The 18,703-nt window shown below is 20.7% G+C and overlaps 6 protein-coding genes across 7 annotated transcripts; 4 read left to right on the top strand and 2 right to left on the bottom strand.

Annotated features, from left to right (window-relative positions):
* The first annotated feature begins 25 nt into the window (after positions 1-25).
* LOC552767 (parkin coregulated gene protein homolog) lies at positions 26-1,365 on the top strand. Its single transcript, XM_625143.6, has 4 exons — positions 26-426; positions 518-836; positions 964-1,113; positions 1,179-1,365. The coding sequence occupies exons 1-4, from the start codon at positions 322-324 to the stop codon at positions 1,337-1,339; spliced, it is 735 nt and encodes a 244-aa protein (XP_625146.1). The 5' UTR covers positions 26-321; the 3' UTR covers positions 1,340-1,365.
* On the bottom strand, positions 1,329-4,855 carry LOC413718 (probable glutamine--tRNA ligase). Of its 2 annotated transcripts, XM_623877.6 has the most exons (10): positions 4,651-4,855; positions 4,150-4,454; positions 3,885-4,075; positions 3,542-3,797; positions 3,134-3,431; positions 2,599-2,978; positions 2,172-2,490; positions 1,871-2,091; positions 1,598-1,790; positions 1,329-1,527 (listed from the first exon to the last, which is right to left on the bottom strand). In XM_623877.6, exons 1-10 carry the CDS (start codon positions 4,765-4,767, stop codon positions 1,477-1,479), a joined length of 2,331 nt encoding a protein of 776 aa, XP_623880.1. In that variant the 5' UTR covers positions 4,768-4,855; the 3' UTR covers positions 1,329-1,476. The 2 variants fall into 2 exon arrangements, with proteins under 2 accessions (XP_623880.1, XP_026296528.1); XM_026440743.1 differs by having other exon boundaries at positions 3,542-4,075.
* Positions 4,721-6,424, top strand: LOC552772 (EEF1A lysine methyltransferase 1). Its single transcript, XM_003251423.4, has 5 exons — positions 4,721-4,856; positions 5,376-5,560; positions 5,763-5,910; positions 5,989-6,198; positions 6,264-6,424. The coding sequence occupies exons 2-5, from the start codon at positions 5,402-5,404 to the stop codon at positions 6,395-6,397; spliced, it is 651 nt and encodes a 216-aa protein (XP_003251471.2). The 5' UTR covers positions 4,721-4,856; positions 5,376-5,401; the 3' UTR covers positions 6,398-6,424.
* A 503-nt stretch (positions 6,425-6,927) lies between these two features.
* Positions 6,928-10,109, top strand: LOC413166 (myb-like protein D). The gene is made up of 6 exons (XM_006569907.3): positions 6,928-7,143; positions 7,288-7,341; positions 7,550-7,819; positions 7,950-8,739; positions 8,822-9,036; positions 9,754-10,109. Exons 1-6 carry the CDS (start codon positions 7,048-7,050, stop codon positions 9,829-9,831), a joined length of 1,503 nt encoding a protein of 500 aa, XP_006569970.1. The 5' UTR covers positions 6,928-7,047; the 3' UTR covers positions 9,832-10,109.
* Positions 10,110-13,161: 3,052 nt separating this feature from the next.
* Positions 13,162-14,466, bottom strand: LOC725705 (mitochondrial import inner membrane translocase subunit Tim13). The gene is made up of 3 exons (XM_001121522.4): positions 14,236-14,466; positions 14,083-14,151; positions 13,162-13,296 (listed from the first exon to the last, which is right to left on the bottom strand). The coding sequence occupies exons 1-3, from the start codon at positions 14,338-14,340 to the stop codon at positions 13,198-13,200; spliced, it is 273 nt and encodes a 90-aa protein (XP_001121522.1). The 5' UTR covers positions 14,341-14,466; the 3' UTR covers positions 13,162-13,197.
* A 1,213-nt stretch (positions 14,467-15,679) lies between these two features.
* On the top strand, positions 15,680-18,423 carry LOC102654542. The gene is made up of 3 exons (XM_026440886.1): positions 15,680-15,943; positions 16,133-17,515; positions 17,893-18,423. The coding sequence occupies exons 1-3, from the start codon at positions 15,695-15,697 to the stop codon at positions 18,337-18,339; spliced, it is 2,079 nt and encodes a 692-aa protein (XP_026296671.1). The 5' UTR covers positions 15,680-15,694; the 3' UTR covers positions 18,340-18,423.
* Positions 18,424-18,703: the final 280 nt, after the last annotated feature.

The following is an 18,703-nucleotide window of genomic DNA, read 5'->3' as shown; positions in this document are numbered from 1 at the left end:
AAAATTTATGTATGTTTTAAGATAAAATTTAAGATAAATTTAATTTTAAGATAAAAATAACTTTTAAATAGATACATGTGTTATTATTTATAATAGTTGATTAATAAGCTGTAATAGTTGCTAAGAAACGTGTTAAATCCATATTTTCAGTTGCTGCCTAGAACGAATCAGTGATATTAGGTACTGACGAATTATCAGTATAAAATTTTGGTATCTTTTTAATAAATAAAATTATATTCATTTATATATATATTCTATAATATTTCATTCGAATTTTGAAATATTTTTTTTGGTTGAATATTACAAAAAAAAAATATCGGAATGGTAAATGAAACTAAATTTTGGAAAGAAATTCGAAAAGATACATCAGAACATAAAAAAAGAAAACCCAGAGTTGTTCCTGCTTTCACTATTCAAGCTCTACAGGTAATATAATATTTCAATATTCTAAAAATTAAATTTATACGAATTAATATTTCTTTATAATATGTACATGTATATATATATATATATATAGGAAAATACTGTAGTTGCAAAACCTCCTCGCTATGAATTATATAAACCTCAACCAGCCAAACCATCAACTTTTCGGAAATTTTATGAATGGGGTGTATTTCCAATTGCATTGGAAAAAGATATGTATGGTTTAAAACTTAATTGGAAAGTGAACATCGAAGATTTAGATTTCCATCACTATTTACCCTTATTTTTTGATGGCTTAACAGAAACTGAACAACCGCTTAAGTTCATAGTAGAACAAGGAATATCTGATATGTTAGAACATGGTGGACCTAAAATTTTACCTGTTGTACCACAATTAATAATTCCTATTAAAAGTAGGTATTTCATTTTCCTATTTTTTTATTCCATTTTTTTATTTTTAAATAATTTTAAAATTTGTAAATTTTTAAATTTATTTTATATAATTTATTTATAATTATATATAATTTATATATATTGTAGAAGCTTTAAATACAAAAGTACCGGAAGTTTTGTGTACAACACTGAAAACTCTTCAAAATCTTGTACGCTCAGCAGATTGTGTTGGAGAAGCTTTAGTACCATATTTTAGACAAATCTTACCAGTTCTTAATTTATTAAAAGATAGGAACGGTAAGATTTTAATATATTTCTATAATTTTACATAAAAATAATAAAAGTTAAAATTGATATTTTAGTGAATCTTGGAGAAGGTATTGATTACGCACAACAGAAGGGTGAAAATGTTGCAGATATAATACAAGAAACTCTTGAATTACTTGAAATATATGGAGGTGAAGATGCCTTTATAAATATTAAATATATGATTCCTACATATGAATCTTGCATGATGAATTAAATATAGCTTTTTATTTACCCATTAATTATCTAATAATTTTTTAAATTATTATTTTACAAATATAACAAAATATTATAAAAATTGATGATGAATCTATCAAATTGAAAATATATATTGCTTAAATGTAATAGTTCTATTTATATTTTTCCTGCATCTTCTTTTAATGTTACGGTTCTGTTAAAAACAAGCTGCAAAAGATTAAAATCAATAATAATAACACTATTTAAATTTAAATTTAAATTTCATAGTTTCAATTACCTTTCCCGGTAGCGTATCAGGATCTACAGAAAAAAAGCCTATACGTTCGAATTGATATTTCTCAAAAATTTTTGCTGAATTTGCTAAACTTTTATCAATATATCCAACAATTTCTTTTTTAGTGACTGAATTAATATCACTTAAAAAGCCATTTGGTACCTCATTAATATCTTCAGGATTTTTATGTTTAAATCTGAAAATTATCACAAATAAATAAAAAATTATTTATATAAATGATAAATTATTATTTTATTACATTAAGTTAACACTTACAAACGTTCATATAATCTAATGGATGCTAATATAGGATTTGATACCCAATGTATAAAGGCTTTAGGTTTATTAGTTTCAGAAATAGATTCTTGTTTGACTATAAGATTCACAATATTACCGGTACTATCTCTTTCAATTTCCTTGATTGTTAATACTATTCCTACATGCTTTAAACCAACGGATTGGTTTGGTGTTAAACGTCTAAAATTTTTTTCTGCTTTCTATAAATATGTAACATTTTTAATAAAATAATAAAAATATTTATTAGTCCATATAATTGAATTAAAATAATACTACATACCTCCTTGAAATCAGATGTTTCAATATATACAATTTCATCAAAGTCAATCTCATGTTTGCCTTTGTCTGGATCATTAGGAAAGTTAAGAACTGTTACTTTTATAGATTTTTCGTGAGGAAAATTGCTAATAGTTATTTTTAATGGATCTAAAACTACCATATGTCGACTTGCAGTTATATTTAAAACATCTCTAACAGATGCCTCTAAAGCAGCTGGATCAACAATTACTTGAGCACCAGTTACACCCATTTGTGCACAAAAATTATTTATAGCTTCAGGTGGAAAACCTCGCCTGCGAAGAGCTGTTAATGTAAATAATCTGAAAATAAAACATATATATACAATAAATTAAAAATTCATGATTTTATATATTAATATCATAAAAATTTATATGATATTATATTTGTACAATTTCATTAAAATATACCTTGGATCATCCCAATCTGATACAATGCCTTCTTCAATTAATTTATTTATTTTCCTTTTAGAAACAACTGTATAACTAATATTTAATCTACCATATTCCCATTGCACAGGACAATAAATATCTAAAGCATTACAAAGCCAATAATATGATGATCTTCTTGATTGAAATTCTTTTGTACAAAGAGAATGAGTTATATTTTCTATACTGTCACATAAACAATGAGTAAAGTCGTAAGTTGGATAAATACACCATTGATTTCCTGTTCTATGATGTGGAGTATATTTTATTCTATATGCAACTGGATCTTGTTTACCTTCTTCTAATGTTACTTTCATTCGTAATGTGGCTTCACCTTCTTCAAGTAAACCACTTTTCATATCCTATATAAAAATTCAAAAGTAATTAAAATATATTTAAAATTTTTTTTGTATATATAATTAAAAAAATTACAAAAATTAAAAATATTTATATTATTACACTAAAAAATATAATAATTTGATTTAATAATTATAAATACATATTTAATAATAATTACTTCAAATAATTGTAAACTTTCTGAAATTGGTCTATTTCGCCAGGGACTTGGAGGTGGATTGAAACCTTTTATGTCTTCACTAGATTGATGACAGACATATGCTAAATCTTTTTTAATAAGCATAACAGCCCATTCATACAATTGTTGAAAATAATCAGAAGAATGAGTAATTTTAGCTGGTTTATAACCAAGCCACTCTACCATTTCATGAATACCAATAAAAAATTTTTCTTCTTCTTTTTCAGGATTTGTATCATCATAACGTAAGTAACAGATTCCATCATGAGCTGCTGCATATCTAAATTATATTATTATACATTAAATTATATATAAATAAATAAGAAATATTATTTGAAATATAATATAAATTAAATAAAATTAAAAATCATATACTAAGATAGAACATACCCAAAATTAATATTAATTGCTTTTGCATGACCAATATGTAAAATTCCATTAGGTTCTGGTGGAAATCTAGTTATTACCTTACCATCTGTTATTTTTAAATGTTCTTGAAGTAATTTGTGTGTATTTGGTGTTATAATATATCCTTCAGTTTTATAATTTTCTCCTGGTTTATGAAAATTAACTTTAGTTTTCATTAATTCATTTATTGTCTGAGCATCTTCTTTATCATTTGTTATTGTCATATTTTTTGATTCCACTAAATAATATAAATATTTTTTTAATAAATTATAATGCATAAGTTTTACATTAGAAATATTTATATATAAGAAATTATTTGATTTACTTTTTTCTTTCACTGGTTTTCGCATTTTTGCTTGTTTTATTGATTTACTTAATGGTACAAGATCAGACTCACATTTTGGACCTAACAAATCAAGCATTTGAATATCAAATTCATTTTTTATTGCTTTTCCATCTGCCCATTTTAAAATATTACGTACTTGTTGCATTAATGGACCAATATTAAAATGATATCTATAAAAATTATTTTATAAAACATAAAATATTAAATATTAATGTTAATAATTACAAGTACGATAATATATTACCTTTTCTCTGTTATTTCTATTTTATGTGCATTTATTACTTTTTCTACTTCATATTCTATTTCTTCTGGTGATACAACAATATTTATACCACATTCTTTTTCAAAATCAAATATATCAATATTCTCTTTTATATGATTAAGCAAATAATTTAAACCAGCATCTAGTCTTTGAATTGTATCTAATTTTTTTTCAGCTATATATTTAGCAAGAAATGACAATTTATCTACAATTTGATTTTTAATTTTTGAAGCAAGATGATATAACAAAATTCCAATTTCTGGTGTAATAATTCCATACTTATTAGCCTATAGATATTACACATATGGCACAATTAAATATTTATGGATTGATAAAATTAAATAATAAAATTAAAATATAAACAAAAAAATTTAAATTTAAATTTAATTAATTTTAAATATAAACAAAGAAATTTTAATTATGTTACTAATATTAAAAAAAATAATTTAAAATATATTTATGTAATTTATACAATTTACTAACCTCTATTATAGCAAGTTTCAAATTATTAGAAACTTGTTTATTTTTTAAAGTTTCCTTTGCTTTTTGTTCACTTAAACCAATAGATTCAAATAATTGTATATCATCTTTTACATCCATGATATATTTTTTTCTTTTTTTTAATATGTAATTAGACAATTTGTTTTAGCCGGAAAGGTGGTTCTTATGTACAAAAGTAAATAAATTTGGTAAGTATTGCAATAAATTATAAAATATTAAGTAAATTTTATTGCAATAATGCGATGAAAAATCTTTAATATTTTATTACTAAGATCATTATATAGACTTTTTCTAAATTTTAAGCTTTATATATCTATTGCTTTTTATTTTTATCTTTACAACCTATAAAGATTAAGATTAAGATTAAACTTTTTAATTTTTTAATGAATTGATGTTGATATTGATAATACAAATTTGAACAAATATGAAATATCGAATTATTCTATAATTAAATAATATAATATAATATTAAATAAATATAATACATTAATAAATTAATTCATTTAAAATATTATAACATTTATTTAGAATTACATAAATAAATAATCAATTACAATGAAATTATTAAATTTTTAATATAAAATTGTTTATAATTGTTTATAAATTATAAATTCTCCAAATAACAAATTTATAATTCTATTTTTTATTTATGAAGTTTATATGTAAAATAAATATTTTTAAAAAATAATATAAATTTAATGTTTTAGTTAATAAAAAATTAATGTGATGAAAGATGTATAAAAATGATGATGATGATGATGATGATTTAAAATTATGTCCTACAACCCTTGCTGCTTTAAATGAGTTTCTTAAAGAAAAACAAGAAAGAGAAAACCAGTTAAAATGTAGCTTAGAAAATAAAGATTTAGAAATTTCTTTCGATGAAAATTGGGTAAATTAAATTCTTATTAAATATATTTTTTAATATTTTACATATATATATATTTATTAATAAATATATTTCTAATAATTTATACTATAAATTTGAAATATTAAGTGTTTTGCAAAAGAAATTACTTATTCTCATCTATTTATTTATTATATATTAATTTCATATTTTAAAATTATTAATAATTTACACATTTGAATTTTAGCAATTAAGTCAATTTTGGTATGATGACAAGACAATAGATACTCTTGTAAAAGGTGCTATACAAAGTACAGAATCTAATGGAAAAATTGCTTTAATCTCATGTCCTTCACTTTATAACAAATTAAAAAAGAATTGTGATGAACGACAAAGTATGGGAATATTTCTATACTAGTAATTTATGCATTATTTAAAATGTTATTATTAATAATATTATCAAATATTTGCAGTTACTCTTTTTGAATATGATGAACGTTTTAAAATATATGGAGTTGACTTTGTACCATATAACTATAAGTTCCCTTTGGATATACCTCAGCATATGTCAAATTTTTATGATTTGGTTATAGCCGACCCACCATTTCTTTCTGATGAATGTTTAACAAAAACAGCTCTTACAATAAAATTTTTAGCTAAAAAGAATTATGTACTTTGTACAGGTATTTTTGATAATTTTTATTTTATAATATATTAATTAAAGTTTTTAATTATTTTAATTTTTCAGGTTCTATTATGAGTGAATTAGCAAAAAGATTATTAAATGTAGAAGTTTGTTGTTTTGTACCTCATCATCAAAATAATCTTGCAAATGAATTTTACTGTTATTCAAATTTCGATTTTGATAAAATGTTACAATAAAGAATAATAAAAATATTATATATAAAATTTTAGTATTTTATTGTATTAATTAGATGGTAATTAAAAAAAAAATTGATTATTTTTATTATTTTTAAATAATTATTATTTTATATTATTTTTAAATAATATGTATTTTCAATTTATAATATTTACTTCCGGTATTTTAACTGCAAATTTTAATATCTTCATATTCGAATGTTATCAAAAAAGTATCTTACTAGTAAAAATATTTTTTTATTTAATTAAATAAGTCATAATTATATAAAATATTTTTTTACAAATTTAATTTTAATTTTTCTTAAATAAAATTTTAAAAAGTTAATAATAGTTATAAATTTATAACATTCGAATAATATATTAAATAAAGTATTAATTTTTTTATTATTTAATTATATTTTATTTATCTTACAATGTTTGTTGTATAAATGTATTTTATTTTAATTTTATGTATATTATATTATGTATATAAAAATTAATAAATAATCATAATGATAATTAAATAGGAATAAATTTTTTTTCAGTTTCTAAGTTTAAATTCCCTAGACAGAAAAAATAATCTCTAGGTAAACAGATGAAAAGAAGACACGCGATGGAAAGCGTAAATATTTACATTTCTTGAGTGTTTGTGAGAATAATTTTTATTTATAATCATGATAGACGGAAATATTTCTATGGAGGAAGACACAGAATTACGGGATTTAGTGGTGCAAACCCTTGAAAATAATGGTGTTCTTGCAAAAGTGCGGGTATGATAGAAAATTTTTTTAAAAATTACATTTTTTCATAGGTTATGTAGATCACATCAAATAATTTCTTCCGTTAAATTTATATAAAATATAAATATAATTATGTTATGATATTAATTTTTAAAATATTTTATAATTATATAGGCAGAACTCAGGGCAAGTGTGTTTTTAGCTCTAGAAGAACAAGAATCCGTAATGGTATGTCAAATTTCTAAATATTAAATATTCTCAATATTAAATAAATATAAATTTTTTATATGTGAAATATATTTTATTAAAGTGCAGAAATATTCTTCATATATTTTTATATTTTAATAATTAAATACAAAAAATAAAAATAATATGATGAAAAAATGTAATAAATAAATACAAACTATTTAAATTTTTATATATAAAAATATTTCAGAATCCAGAACCACTTCTTAATAAAACCGTTAAACAGTACCTGGCTAATTCAGAAGGAAAATTATTGTTTTCCTTGGTTAGGGAGTTCCTAGAATATTTTGGTCTTGATTATACAATATCTGTATATGATCCAGAAACATACTTTGGAAAAGAATATAACTATATTGGAAGAAATAAATTATGCGAAGAGTTAGGTATTGAATCCAATGAGCCATTGCTTGGAGAAATTTTAAAAAATAGCATGCACAGTGCCTTCAAAAATACACAAAAGGTATTTAGAGTAAAATAATACAGTATTATATTATTAAAATAATACAAAATGTTATAGTTAAAAGATAAATTATTATAAATAAATGAAAAAATAATTATTATATTTATTATAATTATAAATATTTTTTTAGAATAACATTGACAAAAAATTTAATAAAACTGATACAACTGAAACAAATATTACTAATACAACATTTGAAATTTCCATTCCAAAAGTATTAAACAATGAATCTACATCATTATCAAATGATAATGATATATCGGATAATTTAGAAAGTGTTTCACAACAAAGTCCAAAACTTCCAATAAATGTGACAATAACTGAAAAAAAAAATAAAGAAACATCTGTTCATGTTTCATTAGATGAATTAAATTATGAGAAGCAAGATTCTCTCAAAAATAGTACAACTTCTGAATATAATGAAGAAAACAATGGAATTGATAGCAAAGGGAACAATAGTATGAATTTTGATACACTCCCTACAAGTCCAAATGGCACAATGATAAATCATACTACAAAGGAGACTGAGATAGATACACTCATTCAAACAAGTTTACTAAATAAAACCGAGCCTTTAATTAAGTTTGATGAATCTATAATTACTGAAATGCAAACAAATCAAAATGAAGATATAAATAAGCAAAATAATATAAATAGTTTGGAATTACAAATAGTAAATAATGTACAAAACAAAAAACCAGTTAATACTGGAAACAGTTTTGGAAAAACTGTATACTTTGAAGAAATTATTGTTGATGGAAAAAGAGAGAATATTAATGATATACATAATAATGACACCTTTTTACAAGATTTACCACCTTTAGATAAAAAATCACATTCTATACTTAGCAATCTTCCACCATTAAATGGTAAAAAAACTAATATTAATGATTTAAAAGAATTAATGGATATTGGACTTGGTATGTTGATGTATATGCTTATAATATATTTTTAACAATATTAATTTTATATAATTTTATATAATAAAGATAATATTTTTAGGAACTGATGGAATAGATAATTATGAAGAAGATTTTGTCTCATCTGCATCTGGTAGTACATATGATCAAAGTCCTTCTAAGGATCCTCAAAAATCAAATAGTCCAAAACTACAAACAAAAAAACAAGATAAAATTCATAGTGTTCATAGTGCTCATAGTGAGGATATAAGTGAAGAAATTGAAGATGTGGATGATATATTAAGCAGTACATCATGTGTAAGTACATTTTATATAAATTTAGATTTATTTTTTGGATATATAGAATATCCTATATAAATATTATTTGATGACACTTAAATATTAAGCAATATTAAATAAAAATTATATTATAATTAAATCTGCATAATTTCCATAAATCAATTTTTTTTTACATTTTTTTCGCTTTTTAATTTCTATAACATGGAATTATATTATTTTTTAAATATATTCTATTAAAATATAAAATATATTATTAAATTATTAAATTATGAATTATATCAAAGCATTTATTTTATATATTTAAATATTAAAAAAATAAAAAATTTATATTACCAAATATCAACAAATATTAAAAGATATAATTGTTTTTAATATATATATATATATAAAATATGTTAGCAATATATTATTTTATTTTTCATAATTCTTTTTTATAATATATAATTTATAATTCCAAAATAAACGATTTCATCAAAAAAAAATAAAATTTGTATTCTTAAAAAAAAAAAAAAAAAGAATATTTATCAAAATTATGCAAACTTATTTATAATTTGATATTTATGAATTCGTATTTTTATGAAACATAATTCTTGATGAAATTTTAGAAATATTTTTAATTTTGTAGCAATTATTTATGAAAACATCCTATATAATATAATCATTCTATACAATTTAATCATAGTTTTTTATATATTTTGAATATTGCATGAATGTATTTTGAATATTTTATTTTAGCTTGAAGATTTAAATATAGACAAAAATATGTCAAATTTTGCAACGGGTATTACAACAAATTGTGCAAAGGAACTATAATGCACTACACATACTAAAGAACTATTGTAAGAAATTTAAAATATTAATTCATTCATAGCATTAATATTCAATATTCTGTGTCAGGGCATCAAGTATATTAATGCGAATTGGTATAAATTTATAAAATTATTTTGATTTCTAACGTGGCACTGCCATTTATGGCTCAATACTTATAAGTTCTCCTACAAAAAAACGTAGAAGGAAAATGTCTGAAAATATATTTATAAATATTATACTTTCAATATTTTATAATTTTTTTTTGTCAAAAAATATTTTTATAAATAATGAATTTTATTTTATTTTAGTAGTATTTTTTAAATCTTATGGGATTAACATTATATTATATTAGAAGATTCAGCTTTGTATAAAAACATTATAAAAATTTTATCAAAAGAAATTGAATATTATAAATTAAATTAATGAACTATCATTATTATCTGTTATTATTGTAATAAAATATTAAATTATATGTTTTTATAATTAAAAATATTAAAAATAGAAATCATATAAAAATTCTAAAAAAAGATTTCTATGAAATAAAATTTTGAACCAGTTAAATAAATAATAAAATACTATTTAAAATAAATATTTTTTTTTTTTTTTGTTTTCTTTTCTTTATGATGTATTATATTAACTGAATTAAAAAAATAATACTAAAATTATTAATTGTATACTTTCAGACAAACTGCCTTCTACGTTGTTCTGTAAATATATCTAGTATTATACTCATTAAAAACAATTATCTTAATGTTAAAATATCTTAAAAATGAAAAGTAATCAGTTACATTAATGGTTGTTGAATACTTAGTTATATCTTTTTAAAAAATTTTGTAACAATTTTGTTATGTTTACCGAAATAATTCCTGTCCATTTTATGACTAATGTCATTACCTCATTTAACTAAAGTTACTGATATAGTATTGATAGCAATATCAGTAAATTATCCGTCTATATAAAAATGGATTGTCTAAAAAAAATATATAAAATTATTTTTCTTTAAAGATAATGGTGCTAAATGCAAAATTAAAAATTAAAGAATTTAAAGATTAATATTCAATAAAAAAAATTGATAGATGCTTATGTTTACTTGCATCCATAAATTAATATTAATGAAATCTTATTAAATAGTTCAATTTTTGGGCAATCCAATATCTTGATATAAATATATTATGCCCCAATAAGATGCAATAACTAAGTACAATTCATAATGGATCAACTGGATGCTTGACAAATCAAAATCTGTTAACAGTTGTACAGCCTGCTTCTTTCACAAAATTTTTAGTAGCACACAATTACTGTAATATCATCAATAGTAAATATTGTAAATGATTCAAACAAAGAGATTTCATTCTTTAAAATTTCAATTATACATTAATTATATTTAAAACAATAATATAAATATGCCATTAATCGATTTCATATATCATTTAGTTAGAAAATTTTGTTTTTATTATAATTATTATAATTTCATGAATGTATATTTTTTTGTATTATAATTTCATTACTTTGTTAAAAATTAATGTTACAACATTTATTGTTTTAATATTCATTTTTTATAACTGAATTAAAAAATAAATTATTTATTTTAAAAAATCATATTTTAAATAGTGAAAATATAAAATTTAAAGTTTTTACTTCTACAGTATTATGAAATCTCTTAATTTGAATCAATATTTATCTATATGTATATATTAAAGCAGGTGTGTTCCTGACCAATCAACGTGGTTACATTTTAATATTGATATGACATATAATTTTATAAAAACAATTTCAGGATGATACTGAACATTCCTACACTTTATAGAATGTAAAATATAAATACATTCCATTGTTATTAAGATTATTAAGCACTTTTGTTGTATTGTTAGCATTAGTAAAGAAATTTACATAAAAAGTATTTTTCAATGTAAATTATAAGAAAGAGAAGAAAGAAGAGAGTAATTTAAGAAATGTTTCATAACTTATAACAGTATATCAACAAATTTTATTTTACATTCTGATAAAACTAGAAAATGTTTTTGTAAACATTTCTATTGCAGGGTATATAAACATTTTTATATTTATGTAGTTTCAGAAGTGATTTCAAATAATCCTAAACTGATTAATATAATATCACATGTTCTACATTTTAATATATACAAAAATCTTGTTATATATATATATATATATATATATTTTTTCTTTTTCTTTTGGAAAATCTGTAAAATGTACATAAAGTACATAATAAATATATAATCCTTCATTTTATATGCCGAACATAATAAATACAATATAAAAAAGTTGAAAATATATTTTTTAAGATTAGAAAAAATATTAATAAATTTCTTTACATATAACACATATGTATATCTTTGCACTGTTTTTTTGCTAAGAAAAGAATATATATAATTAATAACATCGATTTGTTATGTTATAAACTATCTGTATTGATCTGTACATATAATAATGGCATATAATGTACTGGTGAATTAATTATAGATTTTGCAAACACTGATATGAAATAGTTGTAATTATTGTTATTTACTAATTTATAATATCAAATTGAACAGATGAAGTATTAATGAATCACTTACAATATTTTTTCATACAGTCCTAGAGGTTTATTTTTGTAACCACGTTGAAGTATTGGTAGCTATATTGTGCCTTTTAGTGTATATGAATAAGAAACAATGCAAATACATACTATGGAATTGCGGAATTTATAAAATATCTAAGTTACTTATTTATGATTTTGAAATATGATGTAACAATATTCATGTATATGTTATTTATTTTATAAAGATTTTTCTCTTTTGCAATTGTTGCGTTTTCTTTTTATCTACCTTTTATCTTTATATACCTTATAATTAATCTACCCAAAGTTTAATCTTAATCTCATGTAACAAATTATTCTCTATTTTTATAAATTTTTATTCAAAGTTTAGTTTTACATATATAAGAAAAAAGTCAAAATATTTAAATTATATTAAGCTTAAAATATAAATAAAGAATTATATTAAATAAAAAATTATTGCTAATGTGACAAGTATAACATAATCATAATATTTCAGTGAAAGAAAACAGATTATAAGTTTAAGTGATTTATTTGTCAATACTTTATAAGTACAGATGGCAGTATTATTTCACTGTGTAATATTGAAATTCCATTTTTAACTTTTAGTTTTATAAATATAAAAATCTATTTTTTATATAAATATTAATCAAAAATGATATTGTTATATACAAAATTATTCAATGTTTATAAATGACATAGATTTGATAACAAATATACATAATAATTACAATTTCCTAAACAATACTTGGAAATAGTTGATATACAATTACACAATATACAACCAGAAACAATTTATTTAACAATTTGTACTGTTACATTCTATTATGCTCTCTTTGTATTCGAGCACTATATGTTTTTGATACAAGATTAAATGCATCCATATATCGGTCCATACACATTGCTACACATTTCTGCAAATAAATTATAAAATGACTTATGAAAAATTTCTTCGTATTAAATTCATTTGTATTTTACAACTTTATTTTTAACTATGTTTCTATATTATTATGGCATAATTTAATATATATAATACAGAAAAAATTTTATATTTAAAATGAAATCAATTCATTTTTAATATAATATGTACTTAATCTTACTTTAATTTTTAATTTGCTTTATCAAAACTTTAAATTTTAATTAATTATATCTATTTATCTTTATCATTTATTATTTACTATTTATATTATCATTTTGAACAAATACAAAAATATAATAATATTTAAATATAAATATAACAAATTATATTTATAATTAATAATCTAAATAATATATATATTATTATTGTTGATTATTATTGTTTTAATTATTATAATATCATGTAAAATTTGTTATAATTTAAAATTAAAATAAAATATATATAAAAATTTCAAATATATTTAAAAACTTTATTATTTTTGAACAATTCTTAATTTATTTATATATACTCGATCATTCATGTTATTTTATATATTTTATATTAATTCCTTTTCATTCCTTAAAGATTTGTAACAATTTCATATATTATATAAAAATTATTCGTTATACAGAAATTAATTAAATTAATAAAAATTTTACAAAAGCTATTTTCAAGTTATTTCTGTTATAATATTCTAATAAAAAAAATATGTATTTATATTTAATTCTTTTCTATCTTTGAAGCTCTCAGGTTATATTTTATATTAAGGTTATGTATGATATGTTCTGTGAATAGATATTACCTGTTCAGAACTATCCAGAGAAGTGCCAGGTCTAACCACACATTTTTTGAAGCATTTCTCTGACATTTTCTGAAAATATAAAATTAAATATATGCTATTCATTCATTCTTAATTTGTAAAAAAAAGAGAAATAAATGTATTATGCCATCATACCGAGAGCATCTCTTGTGCACTTGCAATGGCAAATTCTTGTTTTATTTGTTGCATAAATTCACTTTTCTCTTTATCAGTTAAGGATTCAGATGTAAGTGCACTCATATTTACAGTTAATTATTAAATTCTTTTTACGTAAAAAGATTAAGATCAAAATCACTTTGCTCTCGTTATGTCCGAATTACCATGTTCCTACCGGTTCGATCGATAAACCGGAAGCACGTGAAACTATCTTTCTGAAAATGTTGTTCATAATGATTCATTAAAAAATTATTTTGAATCAATTAATGATTATAAAAAAAAATTTCGAATATATTTTATATAAATTGATAATATTAATAAAAAAATATATTTAAATTATTATATAAATTGTTCAACGAATCGAATTATCAAATCCAAATAAAATTATATAATCAAAATCTAGGGGAATCAGATTTTATCGATTAATAAGTTTGAAATATGAAATAAAAAACTATTTATATTAATTTAATTAGGAAATTATTTATCGTTAAATAAATAATACTAATAAATTGTTTTTAACATTTAAATAAATTCATAAATATAATTTATTTTTATAAAAATAAGCATTTAATATAGTAATATAATAATATAGTAAATGTTGAATACACCGGTTAGTATCATAATGCATTTTGCATAATAATATAAATTCGATTTTAATTTTTAATTTCTATAATCAATAACTGAAGTATTTATAGTATTCATCATGTGATTTGATTTATTTACTACAAATTAATGTGATGTATAGATAATTAATCTTATATTACTATTTTCAATTTCAAATGAAATCAATTTCAATTTGATTCTTATAAATATATATATATATATATATATATATATATATATATATCTTTACATTCAAATGAATTATAATTTGAATATTTTATTTATCAGCTTATATTTCAATAATTTAATACATAAAATAGAATTTAATATTTATTTTTTTATATGTAAAATTAGAAATTTTTACGATATTTTTTAATAAAATATTTTTAATTAATAAAAATATAGATATATATAATATGGTATTTATTTCATAATATTTTATAATATTTAAGATTCTGTTATAAGCATTTTTAAGATTCTGTTATTACTTTAAATTATTCAAATTATTATTATTTATTATTGTTCTAGGTGAACGACAATATTAATAAGATCGAACAATTAAAACTTCATATTAAAAAGCGAAATAAAATTCTTTCTGAATTACAATATGCATACGTAAAATATTCGTATCATCATTCATCCGAATTAGGTTTTTTTCATAATTACAATTTTTTATTCAATAATAATATAATAATAATTATTGATCGATTATATTCAATAATAAATAATATAATAAATTATTATACATAATTACTAATGTATAGGTACTTTTACAAATAACTTATCGAATGAAAAATTATATTCTCCTTATATTATCGAAGATATTTTAATAGAAATGAAGGAATTAAAGAAGTTCAACGATAAAAATAAATATTGTTATCGATGTGAACATTTTTTGAATATACCTCAAAATCTTATTCAAAATTTTTGTGAGAACATATCGAGTTATACAGAAGAATATTTGAAGGAGTTAAATTTCGTACAAAGTATTGTTTGGTTAAAGTCAGCTATCATATTCATGAAAACTATTTCCATTGAACAATTTCATTTGGTATTTCATAAACAGTGGAAAAATATTGGTAATGTTATATTTAATATTTAATATTTTTAACAAATATTTTTTATGTTAATTATATTTTTAAACAATTAACGTAACATATAATATAAGTAATTAATGTTAATATTTATACTATATCCTTAAACTTTATCATATATATTAAATAAAAATTTCAAATAATATATAACCTGATAACATCTTTAAAAAAATATTATATTTTTAGGAAAAGATTCTGATTTATATAATCAAGATTCGATACCTCATATTCAAGATAATGATCATAGTAATTTTGATGATAATTTAAAATATATTAATAGTATCGATTTATCATGTAACGTACAGTGTGATAAAAAAAACAGTATATCTTTATCTTGTTATCAAGAAATGGAACAAGAAATTGAAATTTTCACTCAAAAAAGAATTAATCCTTCCGTTTTTACATCCTATCAAAGTCTTGACAGATACTTCAATACACAATCAAGTACACAACGAAATACAACTTTGAATAATTGTATTATCCAGGATTCAGACCAAGACTATTCTTCTAGTTCCGATATGTTTAGAGATTCTTTGAAAAGTCAAGATAAAGTCGTAGACAGAGAAAGTTGTTTGAAACTAGTTGAAGAAAATAATCTTATCAACGATAAATCGACAGAGAAATTTTCATTATTACATTCCCAAAATAATGGTGTTTTAAAAACTTTGACAGAAATGAAAGATAACCTCGGTGTCTTCCCGCACGATAGTAACTTTTCAGGTATTTTATTTAACAAAAAATATTCATTATGCGAACGAAAGAAACAATTAACCTCTGAATCGAATGAACACGTAATTGCTACACAAACTTCTGATTTGGATTTTCATCATGAAAGTGTTATTATTTCGTCGAATCAGATCGACAATGCTTGCTCTCCTCAAAAAGACAGTGCTTACGATACTTATCAATTGAGTGCAGAATATATATCGATATCGAATTACATCGATGAAAGTGAAAAGAGTATATTTTCTAGTGAAAAAATCGATAAAATTACTCCTCAAGAAGACAGGACTGACACGCATGACGTAGAATTTCTTACCACAGATATAATTGAAAAAGATTGGATTTTAAATCAAGATCAATTGTGTTTATCTTTTTCTCATCATAAAAGCGATATTATTAGCGCAAATAATGTAAAATCATATACGCAAAAAAGACATGCGCAGAAATATTCATTCGAAGAATGCGAAGAAAGTGGACGTAAAAGAAAGAGATTAAAATCTGTTCATGGATTAACTGCAGGTTCTGAGGTTTATAAAGGAAAGGACAAAAAGATTTCATCGGAATGGTTGAAATTCATACTCGATTCTTTAAATGCGGACGATGTTGCTTTTGAATCGGCAAAGATGATTCTTTCAGTTTTTCAAGATGAGAGAATAGGAAAATTGTATATGAGAAAAAGATGTTGGAAAGATACTTTAGAAGAGCAAGCTTTGAATGCAATATTGGATTTTTGTGACATTTCTGAAGCTAAATATAAAACTAATGCGTATACACAAGAAATTGTGCAAATAGTGACAAGTATATTGGATGAAAATATTGAGAATATTCGACTAAACAAGGTAAATTAAAATACTTGTGTTAATAGTTAAGAAAAAATGATATAAAATATAGTTATAAATAAACAATTTGAAACGTTAGTGATAATTATAAAATGTTAATCTCTCATACTTTTTATTACTTATTCTTATTATTTAATATTAAAATTAAATGTTAAAATTACATATAAAATATGCATAGTTCTTTAAAAAATGAAATACTTAATTTTTTTGTCGTTAAAGATAAAAAAAAAATGTCAGAGATAAATAATGACTTTAGTTTTAGAAAGGTATTGCTTAATTGTAATAGATTTATATACATAAATTATTGATTATTCAAAATAAATATTTAAGATTAAGATTCAAGATTATATTTTTTTTCTTTTTTTTTTTTCATTTAGGTTACGATACAAACTTATCAAATCAGCATTATTTTATATTTATGCACTTCTATGAGAATTTGTATCGAAATAATAAATCATCTGACCACGAAACTGAAAATCTACGAAAACATTTTAATTTCTCTAGTAAATAACAAAAAAGCTGATGTACATAATATAATAAGTCAATTGCATATTATATTTTATATATTAACTAGTTGTTTACAGAAATATCGATCAGTGTTTAGAAACGAAGAAAGAGATCAATCTGACGAAGAAACAATACCATCTGTAATCGATTCATGGAAAAAACAATTGAATTTCGAAAGCACGATAATGGAAGATAGTAAGCAAACAAGAGAAAGAAGATGGTTAATGATTTTGGATGACTTTACAGTAATTGCTACAGAAAATTTTGTTCAATTTGCTAAAAAATCACGAAAATTAGTTAATTTATTAACTATATGATTAAATAATTTCAAGTGTAATTTTAATATAGGTTAATATGCAGTGTATATAGGTTATATATTATTTCATATACTTTTTATCACTTTTTATATATGATGAATAAATTTTAAATAAAAGGACATTGTAATTGTTTTCTTTTATTTAATTTTTATTGAAATTTTTAATTGAAATTATAATTTTAATAAACAACAAGTAATTTATTAGATTAAATAATAATCAACAAATAATTTATATTTTATACATATATAATTTTAAATATATAATCAAATAAATTGTTATTAAAAATATTGAGATTTCAATCATTAAAAATTATTTAACTTGAGAGAGAGATAGAAAGAGAATGATGTAAAAAATATAAACATAT

This window comes from Apis mellifera, linkage group LG5 (genome assembly GCF_003254395.2).
Source record: "Apis mellifera strain DH4 linkage group LG5, Amel_HAv3.1, whole genome shotgun sequence".
Classification (NCBI taxonomy): domain Eukaryota; kingdom Metazoa; phylum Arthropoda; class Insecta; order Hymenoptera; family Apidae; genus Apis; species Apis mellifera.
Note: the sequence above shows the minus strand (reverse complement) of the source record. Positions and strands in the feature narration are given on the sequence as shown.

What these genes read in the sequence shown, in the direction of transcription:
- LOC552772 (XM_003251423.4), top strand. Translation starts at nt 5,402, where the DNA reads ATGTATAAAAATGATGATGATGATGATGATGATTTAAAATTATGTCCT. An exon ending in TTTCTTTCGATGAAAATTGG is followed by an intron (nt 5,561 to 5,762) that starts GTAAATTAAATT and finishes TTTGAATTTTAG; the next exon opens with CAATTAAGTCAATTTTGGTA. An exon ending in GAATTGTGATGAACGACAAA is followed by an intron (nt 5,911 to 5,988) that starts GTATGGGAATAT and finishes AAATATTTGCAG; the next exon opens with TTACTCTTTTTGAATATGAT.
- LOC413718 (XM_026440743.1), bottom strand. Translation starts at nt 4,767, where the DNA reads ATGGATGTAAAAGATGATATACAATTATTTGAATCTATTGGTTTAAGT. An exon ending in ATAGAAATAACAGAGAAAAG is followed by an intron (nt 4,076 to 4,149) that starts GTAATATATTAT and finishes TAATTTTTATAG; the next exon opens with ATATCATTTTAATATTGGTC. An exon ending in CTGATACGCTACCGGGAAAG is followed by an intron (nt 1,528 to 1,597) that starts GTAATTGAAACT and finishes AATCTTTTGCAG; the next exon opens with CTTGTTTTTAACAGAACCGT.
- LOC552767 (XM_625143.6), top strand. Translation starts at nt 322, where the DNA reads ATGGTAAATGAAACTAAATTTTGGAAAGAAATTCGAAAAGATACATCA. An exon ending in TCACTATTCAAGCTCTACAG is followed by an intron (nt 427 to 517) that starts GTAATATAATAT and finishes ATATATATATAG; the next exon opens with GAAAATACTGTAGTTGCAAA. An exon ending in TTTATTAAAAGATAGGAACG is followed by an intron (nt 1,114 to 1,178) that starts GTAAGATTTTAA and finishes TTGATATTTTAG; the next exon opens with TGAATCTTGGAGAAGGTATT.
- LOC413166 (XM_006569907.3), top strand. Translation starts at nt 7,048, where the DNA reads ATGATAGACGGAAATATTTCTATGGAGGAAGACACAGAATTACGGGAT. An exon ending in GTGTTCTTGCAAAAGTGCGG is followed by an intron (nt 7,144 to 7,287) that starts GTATGATAGAAA and finishes ATAATTATATAG; the next exon opens with GCAGAACTCAGGGCAAGTGT. An exon ending in TATTAAGCAGTACATCATGT is followed by an intron (nt 9,037 to 9,753) that starts GTAAGTACATTT and finishes ATTTTATTTTAG; the next exon opens with CTTGAAGATTTAAATATAGA.
- LOC102654542 (XM_026440886.1), top strand. Translation starts at nt 15,695, where the DNA reads ATGAAGGAATTAAAGAAGTTCAACGATAAAAATAAATATTGTTATCGA. An exon ending in AGTGGAAAAATATTGGTAAT is followed by an intron (nt 15,944 to 16,132) that starts GTTATATTTAAT and finishes AAAAATATTATA; the next exon opens with TTTTTAGGAAAAGATTCTGA. An exon ending in AGAATATTCGACTAAACAAG is followed by an intron (nt 17,516 to 17,892) that starts GTAAATTAAAAT and finishes TTTTTCATTTAG; the next exon opens with GTTACGATACAAACTTATCA.
- LOC725705 (XM_001121522.4), bottom strand. Translation starts at nt 14,340, where the DNA reads ATGAGTGCACTTACATCTGAATCCTTAACTGATAAAGAGAAAAGTGAA. An exon ending in GTGCACAAGAGATGCTCTCG is followed by an intron (nt 14,152 to 14,235) that starts GTATGATGGCAT and finishes TTATATTTTCAG; the next exon opens with AAAATGTCAGAGAAATGCTT. An exon ending in CTCTGGATAGTTCTGAACAG is followed by an intron (nt 13,297 to 14,082) that starts GTAATATCTATT and finishes ATTTATTTGCAG; the next exon opens with AAATGTGTAGCAATGTGTAT.